The following is a 9,811-nucleotide window of genomic DNA, read 5'->3' on the forward strand; positions in this document are numbered from 1 at the left end:
TATTGTAAAACAAGTATGATTCATAGAGCAGGTTAATCTTGTAATCCTATATATAATACATCTAGTGGAACATTGTGAATAATAAATCAAGGATTTAATATTATCTTATAATATAATTCGGTGATTTTGCTCAAACTGATCCAGGCTAGGCCTACCAATTGACAAAAAAAACAACATGTTAACCCGTTCAATTTTGTGAATATTTTGCTTCACTTGAGCATAATTTTGTACGACATACTTCACATAAAACATTCTGATCACTACTCAAGAAAAAGTCAATGCTGACACAAATGTTTGTAATTTGATAAAAGTTAGAATCATTGATAGGCCTGGATGTGGCATGCCAGAAGTGGTTATCATTTTTTCTTAAATTTTAATAGTCATGTGAAAAATAATCAATGTACAAAATCCCGAATATTTTGACTATTTTCAAAAATGTCATTAAAAGTAAATTCGAAACCTAATCGCATTTAAAATTCTAACTTTAAATTGTTTTACATTTTCATTGATAGAAAAGTAATTTAAAAAAGAATAGAACTTCATGAAGTTGTACAATGCTCTTGAATAACAAAATGATATAATGGCAAATTATTTTTCTTATCCAACTATGTAATTACTATTTTGTCCTTGTCATGAAATTACCTTGATGTTCATCACTTTTTCTTTATATATAAAATATAGATATAGATATAATAATAATTAAAACGTAATTAATTTGAACTATTTACACAAAAATAACAACAGTTACAATCTATAATATATATAAACAAAAACCCAAAAATCCTAAGTGTCGCGATGTGGTCGTTTCCCCTTTCTTTGGAGTCACCAGATTTGCTTGATTTTTAAATGGATGTTTCTCATGCATTTGACCCAAATTCACGGGTATGAGTCTTATCAAACCCAAATAGTTCTTAAACAGGTTATAACATCTCATTAAATTAAAAACTAATCTCACCAAATATTTAATTAAATTAAACTAATGAACACAAACATGCCCATTTTCTTAATGCATGAACATGAACAAAAAAGTCTGTTCGTATTCGGTGAAAGTTAAATAAACAAGCACAAATAGCCCCCCCCCCCCCCCCCTCTTTAGTGTTCGTTCGGTTCGTCTACAGGTCGAGGCATATATTGGATATCCATGTATATACATGTCAATTATATTGTAAAACAAGTATGATTCATAGAGCAGGTTAATCTTGTAATCCTATATATAATACATCTAGTGGAACATTGTGAATAATAAATCAAGGATTTAATATTATCTTATAATATAATTCGGTGATTTTGCTCAAACTGATCCAGGCTAGGCCAGTGTCAGCTATGATGAATCGTGGTGGAGTGGCCACTGATGGTGGGGATGCTGCTGTGGCTCTCGACCAAGTTCCTCGATGGAGTAATGGAGATGTAAGATGTTATGTCACTGAAGATCAGAGTTCACGCTTTCCAGGCCCGTTAAGTGTATCTTCTGAGGCGGAGAGTAATGGAAACGAAACGGTTTCTAGGTTTCCGGTTGATCATGAAATTAACTCCAAGATTTATCTTTGGAGAGGAAATCCTTGGAACTTGGAGGTTGATGCCGTTGTCAACTCCACAAACGAGGTGAGGTTTATTGGTACGGTTTCTAGTGATATACACTAGAAATGGAAAGATTGGAAATTGCAAAAAATTGTGGGAAAATATTTAATGATGGAATATGGGTCCTTTCTATTTGGGCCTTGTATCAGCTCAGTGTTTGTTGGCATTTGGTTCTGCTTACGTTATCGTGTTCTTTTTGCAGAACATGGATAAAGCACACAGCAGCCCTGGTTTACATGCTGCAGCTGGGCCTGGTCTTGCTGAAGAATGTGCAACATTGGTAACGTATCATCCAAATAATTAAGTTTATTATTAAGAAAACTTATAAAAATTTAAAACTGTCACAGGGTGGCTGCAGAACAGGGATGGCAAAAGTTACCAATGCATATGATTTACCCGCCAGGTAGGCATTAATTTTAGTTTGCTGTCCCTTTTAGCTTACAATATTGTTGACCATAACAAATGATATGGTATGGTTTTGTTATAGGAGGGTCATACATACTGTGGGGCCCAAATACGCTGTAAAATATCATACCGCTGCAGAAAATGCTTTGAGTCACTGCTACCGTTCTTCTCTGGAACTTCTCGTTGAGTACGGACTTCAGAGGTTTGGCTGCATCTATTACTCATTATGTCCTTATTATGTGACGGGCGTATGCGTGACAACACTCGACTTATTAATTATTATCGCCTCATTATGAACACAGCATTGTTATCGGCTGTATATACACAGAAGCAAAAAATTATCCCCGCGAACCAGCTGCTCATGTAGCAATAAGTAACAAAAACAAACCTTTACAATTCCCTTGTTTTTTTATTATTTTTCTTTATTTTTTATTTTTAATTATTATGTCTTTCAGGAACCATCCGTCGATTTCTTGAGAAACAAAAGTATAAAATCACGGGCTTAGTTTTCTGCACAAGTACAGAAAATGATACTGAAATATATAAAAGGTAATCTATATATGTTTGTTTGATTTAATACGATAAAAGTGACCTTTTTATTTTATTTTTATGTCTTTACATATGTAGATTGCTTCCACTTTACTTTCCCCGTGACAAAAATGAGGAAAACATTGCTATTACAAAGCTTCCTGCTGATGTTGGAGATGAAAATGGTGAAACAATTATAGATGAAAGAAAAATTAGAATAAAACCGTTACCCAATATGAAAAAGACCGGTTCAAAACCTCACCAAGAGTCGGTAAATGATCCTGCAAGTGACCGTGGACTGGCTAGACGGTTGGTGATGTGGCAAACTCACTTTAACTGGCATTATATTTGTGATTTGTGAATTACACGTTATATTAATATGTGCAAATTGAGCAGGAACTCTTCATATTTGGATTCATATCTAGATCCGGCTTTCATGTCTCTAATAAAGGATCCGGATCAGCGACATAAAGAACGGTCTGAGAAAACGGTTCAATCACAAAACGGGTTTAGTTTTGCTAAACTTCTCGGGTTTGGTGATGTTGGTGGGCCCGCACTTTCAGCTACCGAAGAATACTCACTACATTCTAGATACCTTTCCAAAGCTAGCTCTCTTAGTCTTTCTGAAATAGCAGAAATGAAGATTGTGTAAGAAGCTAGTGTTTTTAATAGACTGATACAAAATGTATTTCGTTTTTGCGAATTTATGTTTATAATAATAAAAATGCAGGTACCGAGGAGGGGTAGACAGTGAAGGTCGTCCGGTCATGGTTGTAGTTGGAGCACATTTTCTTCTTCGTTGTCTAGATCTCGAGAGATTTGTACTTTATATAGTTAAGGTAATAAATTAATTCACTGAATATGCTATATAGGTGTCACATAAAAATTTGCAATTAGTATATATATCGGTGTATTAAATTTAAATCTTGAATGCTGATCTACAGGAGTTTAAGCCCCTGATCCAGAAGTCATATACAATTGTGTACTTCCACTCTGCTGCATCATTACAAGTGTTAGTACACAATACTTTTATTTAATCTTTATTTCATTTCTAGTTTAGAACTGTTTTTTTGGTGAAAATGTTGAGTTTAGGAAACCGGATCTAGGATGGATGAGGAAATTACAATAAATACTTGGTAGGAAAAGCCAGAATAATCTTCATGTAAGCCATATTAATAATAATCACATGTTTTCTTTATTATGTTTTGAACTTATGTTTTACATATCTATATATGCAGGCTATCTATGTACTGCACCCAACCTTTGGGCTAAAGGCTGCAGTATTCACAATGCAAGTTTTAGTAGATGTGTTGGTATGTACATATATTCTCGTCCTTAATTGTCGCTTCATTAATAATAATAATAATATTCGTTTACAGGTGTGGAAAAAGGTTGTATATGTTGATCGGCTTCTTCATCTCTTCAGATATGTTCCTCGCGAGCAACTAACCATCCCCGACTTTATTTTCCAGTTAAGTATTCCGTGTTTCTTGTTACCTAAAGTTAGTAAAACTTTATATTAACTAGTGTGATGATAGAACCGGGTTCGGTTATTTGTATACAGGCATGACCTGGAGGTGAATGGAGGCAAGGGGGTGGTTGTGGATACAAGAACAAAGTATGCATATTAACGACCCTAGTCGAAGTTTATAATGTGATCATTTTTAGTTTTTTGGTCTTTTGTTGTTTAGTACTTGGTGCTTGTGGTTGTAAATTATTTTGTCATCGTCAGTTTTCTTGTAGAACCTATGTTTTGAGCTCATAACATCCCTTTCCTGAATCGTCTTGTTTGTGGTGGATATGTAACGAACCAAACATTCAGTGAACAGTCCACAACAGGAAGTTTGTTTATGCACGTCGCACGAACAGATCAAATACTAACAGTATGCTTCTTGTATGATCACACTTCATGATGTTCTGAGCCTAGACCCATTTGAAGCTACAATTCGTTTGTGTTATATTTATTTTAAAATTTACTTTCAAGTATTTTTTATCCTTACATAATTGAATAAGCAGTCAAATATAATTCAGAATTTGTAAGCCTTTTTTTTGTGCAATCACGAGTCTTGCCAATTTCGTTGAAGTTGATACACCGTCTAATTTCAATGTTAACTCTATATGTATTGAGCAGCATATGCATATATAATGTATATGTCCGTCAACTCCATACTTGCAGCATGTTTTGCAAGCCGTGAATATACACTGGTACGCTGACAGGTTCTTTTCTCTTGGTGATGGCAAGTTCATCGCATTCATTCCAAAGATAAGCGATCATTAAAGTTTAAACTGAATAATGAGACCTTTAGAATTATGATTGGCATGTATGAAAATGAAGGATGAAAGTGATGCAATGCTTCTTGCACTTGTTATATATTTATTTCTCATATTGAAAATTGAACATTTTGATATAAAATGTGTTTATCTTCTTTGTTTTCATTTGCAGTTTGATAGAGCATATGGCATGATTGAAGAATTGGAGAAATTTAATTCACTTCCTATTTGTTTTTTTATATTTGAAGAAAAACTTCCCTGGACGGATGGTTGTTAAACACATGGATGCCACAAACAACTAGAGTAATTATGCTAACAGTAACTTTTGAATTAAGAATATTAGATATAGATATGCTTTAAAACGTACCATAATCCATTTAAAATTATATTATCACTACCGAAAACAAGTACAGTACTACAGGTATTTTAAGCCAGCTCAAAATCCAAGGCTGCACTTCGCGCAATCTTGAACCTGGCGGGAAAGGGATATCAAACGACAAACCCATATAACTTCACTATATATAATATATATATATATACCTAAAACTATACTAAATCCATTTTTCCAACATATTAAACTTCATGATTTTTTGATGAGACATCAATGGCAATATTACCATTGCATCCGCCTTTGAATCTTGATGAAATCTTTGCAAACACTTGCTCACTTTCAGGCCGGTTTGCATATATGATCCAAAGTGCAAGACTGAGCATGACTCCAACAGAAACAAGAGCCAAACCTGTATTTACCATCCGAAGATGGTGTTCCAACGGAGCACAGTGGTCCGAGGTGATTATTCTGAACGTTTCCCGTACAAAATTGCAGTCTTGGAGGCTGAGTAATGGCGGTGCATAGTGTTGAAGGCCATAGCTTATGTTCACTGCCCCGACCAGTTGCTGATACATGTCGGGTGTTAGTCTTCCGGTGCTGATGCAGAATCCTGATTCAGAGACCGTGCAAGTGTAGTTCTGCCAGACCTGAATATTGAACCGAACCCATCAATAATTGTTTGATTTAGATTGTGACAATGCTCGAATCAATTCTGAAGATAACAACTAGGGGTGTGCACAAAAGCGAACTAAATCGGAACGTCACCTGAATAGCCGACGTAATCGAACCAAAATAATTGAACCTATGTTTTTTTAGGTTGAGTTCGGTTTGGGGTTTAAGTTTTACCATTTGAGCTTGAAAATTTTGGGCAGAAATAATTAGGTCCAAATTAATGAATTTGGGTTTAAAACTTTGGACCTGAATCTTTTTGGTTAATTAATAATTGATTATTATACAATTGGGCTAAAATATTTGAATTACGCTATTAATCTATTAAAATCTAATAGGGCTAAAATATTTGAATTGCACTATTAATTTATTAAAATCTTATAAATTACTTAACAATTAAATTTTAAAATATAAAAATCTATAAACTCAGTTCGGTTTTTCCACTTTCAGTTACATGCAAAAATCGAGAACAAACCGAAATTCGGTTTTTACGAAAATATAAAACTAAACCGTCAGTTTTGTTTGGGTTCGGCTAAACATTAGCTATTAATGATTTTAGGTCCAAATGTGTAGCAATCAGTTAATCATCAATTACCAAAAATATTAGGCCCAATTCAACATTTTGGGCCCACTTTTGTCAACCAAAAAAATTCAAGGCCCAACGGTAAAACTGAAAAACCCGAAATCAAACTGAATTCATTGTGAAAACAGAAAAAACTAAAACTCAAAATGAACGTACCACAGAAGCATTTGCCATCGAAACCAATTGAGAAGGGCATTCTAGCTCATGTAAGTGAGAGTCATACGGATAACAAAGATATGGCATGAGTGGGCCCGACTGGTTATAGTAATTAGAGTTCCCACCGGGAGGCGCGTTTGAATTTGCAAATGAACCTATGAAACCGTTTATTATATTTGCAATATCATTAACCACTAATTTGCTCTTATACAAAGTGTCATTAGTAGTCCCTTGGTCAACACAAGGAAGGATGTTGCTAAGGGCGGTTTCAGCATGCGGGTTATCGACCCATTGTCCCATCGCCATACAAGTGTCCGCTATTGCACTGAAAAAACATGTTTGCGTGTTAGCTTCTTTCTATCAAGATTCCTGGAATAAAAGGTTATAGAGGTGTATCGTTTGACTTTTGTAGTCAAATTTAGATGTTAGGTGTAAATGACTAAATTCCACATGGCTTTCGTTTCATATAATCAAAACAAAGCCATTTTGATGTGTTTGCCAGAATTTTCTTGAAATTAGGGATTTTGTACAGATTCCAAAGTTAAAATTAGTCGGTTTGACCTCAAAAGTCAAATTAAGTCAATCTAATTATATATTTATATGTACCCAAATAAATAACATTACTTAAATTGTAACCATAATAAGAAATCATTTCAATATATGAAAGGTCAAGACTTTCATGAGACGGATAACATATACTAAATTTATATATGTTACGTCACTTTGTTTGAAAAACAAGAAATATTAAATCAGTGATATTTATCTTACTTGTTGATGATCACAAAAACTCCACATAGAATAAATGTAACCGCAACAAGTAACCAACCACTGATAATGAATCTGCACAAAGAATAGCAACGACTAAGTAACACCGATCGACCAAAAAACGAACTCAAGAACCCACCCTAAAAATTAATAAAATTAAAAAGCAAGGAACTTTACATATAAATCGTATTCTTGTGACCCAAAATAGACAGAACTGCAACAAAACAGAAAAATATACAGTTATAATCATAAAACACAAATCATGAAACCAAATTCTTATGAATACTTACAAAGTCCCAAAATCGAAACTAAAAGCATCACTATTGCAATAGCAATCATGGATGACCGCCTGAAACAAATAATGCACAGATTCTTCAGATTATTTCAAAATCTAACCTATAACACAATTAAAAGATATAATGTTCATACGAGGAATCTTACACGGTATCAAAAACCAATCTTATATTTTGTGAGTTTAGATGTGTTTTTTCCTTCAGTGTACCAGCAGCATTGTTCAAGTCAACATTCAATTTGTCAATATCATCTTTCACATCTGAAGGAAGAAAAATCTGGGCCACATTAACGGTTTTTGCCAATGACAAATAGCCTGTTACATTCATGAGCGTTTGCTCGGTGTAATCTGATCGGTTAACAACATAATTCAATGTGTCCACGGCTTCCCGATGAAACTCATCTTGTCCCACCGAAAGAAGTATGCAGCCGATCCTAAATAGCATCAAGATTTTAAACACTCAAAACAACTGACTATCGTATCTACAACTTCAAAGATCAATATTATAATTGAGATACTTACGCTGAGGCACAAGTGAAAAGAAGAAGCAAGATCAAGCATATCCTCTGAGAGCCTCGTGATTCTTTTCCTTTAATGTCGATTCTACATTCGCAACGATGATGGATAATCATGGCTAAACCGAAGCACACAAACCATAATATAGCGAGAATAAACGCAGCGACTCCTGTAAATCCAACCGACTGTAGAATATAGATAATGTCATTAAAATGATTGCCAAAGACACCAACAAATGAATCTTAAAAAACAAGTTGTATTTCAAGAAACTTACTGCCCAGTAATGTTTATTAGTGATGTCCCATCCACTTCGGTATCGTTTGAGATGGTTAAGAACGTCGGGCCTCTTTGTTCTTGACCCTGCCAATACAAGCGGGCTGGCTGGACCGCTGGCAGGACCGTTGGCGGGACCAGGGGTGTCACTTGCATCCGACAAGTTTAAGATCTCATTTCTCCATCGACCAAAATTATCTTCTCCTATAATTAACAAGCATAAAAAATCCCAATTTGAGTTATTCAACATCATAAACTTCACATTTTTTAGTGGAAATGACCAAATGTGTCTACATTATAATGATCCAAACAGTAAAAACACCAAAAGGCTCAACTCTGGCATAGGGGTCATTAATAAATATTAGGTCTTGAATACTAAACCCCATTTTATAAAAACCATTTGTTTGTCAGCAAGATTCAATAAAACCTATGATCAAGAAAGACCCAGAAATCTAAAATCAATAAGCCTAAAAACCCCTTAAAAGTGAGTTATTCAACATCTAACATCATAAAGTTGATATTTCTTGGCAATTCAATAATGGAAATGACCACATTACTATGATCCAAACAGTAAAAACCACAATTATGGGTTAGGGATCACTGATAAATACCAAGTCTTTATTTACAACTCTAATGAATTAACAAGAATCTTGAATACTAAACCCCATTTCATAAAAATCATTTCTTTGTCAATAAATCCTATGATCACAACAGACCCAGAACCCTAAATGTAAAAATATTTTTTTTTTAAAAAAACAGACCTAATAAAAACTTGGATTGATACTCTGATGAAACAGAGGAGATAAAGAATAATGATAATAATAAGAAGAAGGAATGCTTCTCCATTCTTCAGCTGCAGCTGCTGCTGATGGTTATGGTTGCAACAGAAAGCCCAAAATATTATTATTATTAATAGTGTTGAAATGGATTTAATTGAGAAAGAAAACAAGAAACACGGCAAAAGTTAGTTGTTTCACATTATAGTCTTGTAAGCTTAACCTATACGTACAGAATTTTGTTGTTTATATATATATAGGGAGAGTGTGTGTGATAAGGTGGGGTGTGCATTGCACATGGGTAACCAAAAGGCGGGTAAGTGTGAATGGAGCAGTCGACAGATTACACGAGAAGAAAGGTATACACCAAGAACTATATTATGGGTTTATTTGTCTTTTATCTGACCTTTTTTTATTTTTTAAAACTATAATGTTTATTAACTAATTATGGGCTTAATTGATAATTATGAAAGTTACTAATTTCTGATTCCTTATTCTTATTCTTTTTTAACCATAAATCCATCATCGGAAACATGAAATAAAATAACATAGGTTCTTGTATTTTAATGAGGTCAAACGTTCTAACTTATGCAAAGAATGTATATATGTAGAGTTAATGTGTGTCTGGTTAGTGTTGTAACTTTCCTGTTTAAATATATAGACATATA

The 9,811-nt window shown here is 34.1% G+C and overlaps 2 protein-coding genes across 3 annotated transcripts; one reads left to right on the plus strand and one right to left on the minus strand.

Annotated features, from left to right (window-relative positions):
• Positions 1–1,271: 1,271 nt before the first annotated feature.
• On the plus strand, positions 1,272–4,216 carry LOC143620675 (uncharacterized). 2 transcript variants are annotated; one of them, XM_077092323.1, is made up of 14 exons: positions 1,272–1,602; positions 1,781–1,858; positions 1,926–1,981; positions 2,066–2,185; positions 2,286–2,356; positions 2,439–2,532; positions 2,611–2,820; positions 2,908–3,159; positions 3,242–3,350; positions 3,456–3,523; positions 3,604–3,673; positions 3,750–3,824; positions 3,891–3,982; positions 4,050–4,216. In XM_077092323.1, the coding sequence occupies exons 1-11, from the start codon at positions 1,324–1,326 to the stop codon at positions 3,638–3,640; spliced, it is 1,374 nt and encodes a 457-aa protein (XP_076948438.1). In that variant the 5' UTR covers positions 1,272–1,323; the 3' UTR covers positions 3,641–3,673; positions 3,750–3,824; positions 3,891–3,982; positions 4,050–4,216. The 2 variants fall into 2 exon arrangements, with proteins under 2 accessions (XP_076948438.1, XP_076948430.1); XM_077092315.1 differs by having other exon boundaries at positions 3,891–4,216.
• Positions 4,217–5,221: 1,005 nt separating this feature from the next.
• Positions 5,222–9,577, minus strand: LOC143620693 (uncharacterized). The gene is made up of 9 exons (XM_077092331.1): positions 9,129–9,577; positions 8,369–8,571; positions 8,101–8,279; positions 7,728–8,012; positions 7,577–7,635; positions 7,464–7,500; positions 7,290–7,361; positions 6,522–6,846; positions 5,222–5,760 (listed from the first exon to the last, which is right to left on the minus strand). The coding sequence occupies exons 1-9, from the start codon at positions 9,211–9,213 to the stop codon at positions 5,356–5,358; spliced, it is 1,650 nt and encodes a 549-aa protein (XP_076948446.1). The 5' UTR covers positions 9,214–9,577; the 3' UTR covers positions 5,222–5,355.
• Between the last annotated feature and the right edge of the window lie 234 nt (positions 9,578–9,811).

This window comes from Bidens hawaiensis, unplaced genomic scaffold, assembly GCF_021521415.1.
Source record: "Bidens hawaiensis isolate Kalapana, Puna unplaced genomic scaffold, B.hawaiensis_p1.1 tig00000296_1, whole genome shotgun sequence".
Lineage (NCBI taxonomy): Eukaryota > Viridiplantae > Streptophyta > Magnoliopsida > Asterales > Asteraceae > Bidens > Bidens hawaiensis.

Coding starts and splice junctions, on each gene's coding strand:
- LOC143620675 (XM_077092315.1), top strand. CDS start 1,324: ATGATGAATCGTGGTGGAGTGGCCACTGATGGTGGGGATGCTGCTGTG. Junction 3,351..3,455: donor TTGTACTTTATATAGTTAAG/GTAATAAATTAA, acceptor GCTGATCTACAG/GAGTTTAAGCCCCTGATCCA. Junction 3,524..3,603: donor TCTGCTGCATCATTACAAGT/GTTAGTACACAA, acceptor TGTTGAGTTTAG/GAAACCGGATCTAGGATGGA.
- LOC143620693 (XM_077092331.1), bottom strand. CDS start 9,213: ATGGAGAAGCATTCCTTCTTCTTATTATTATCATTATTCTTTATCTCC. Junction 8,013..8,100: donor CTTTTCACTTGTGCCTCAGC/GTAAGTATCTCA, acceptor GATGCTATTTAG/GATCGGCTGCATACTTCTTT. Junction 6,847..7,289: donor GTTTTTGTGATCATCAACAA/GTAAGATAAATA, acceptor ATGTTTTTTCAG/TGCAATAGCGGACACTTGTA.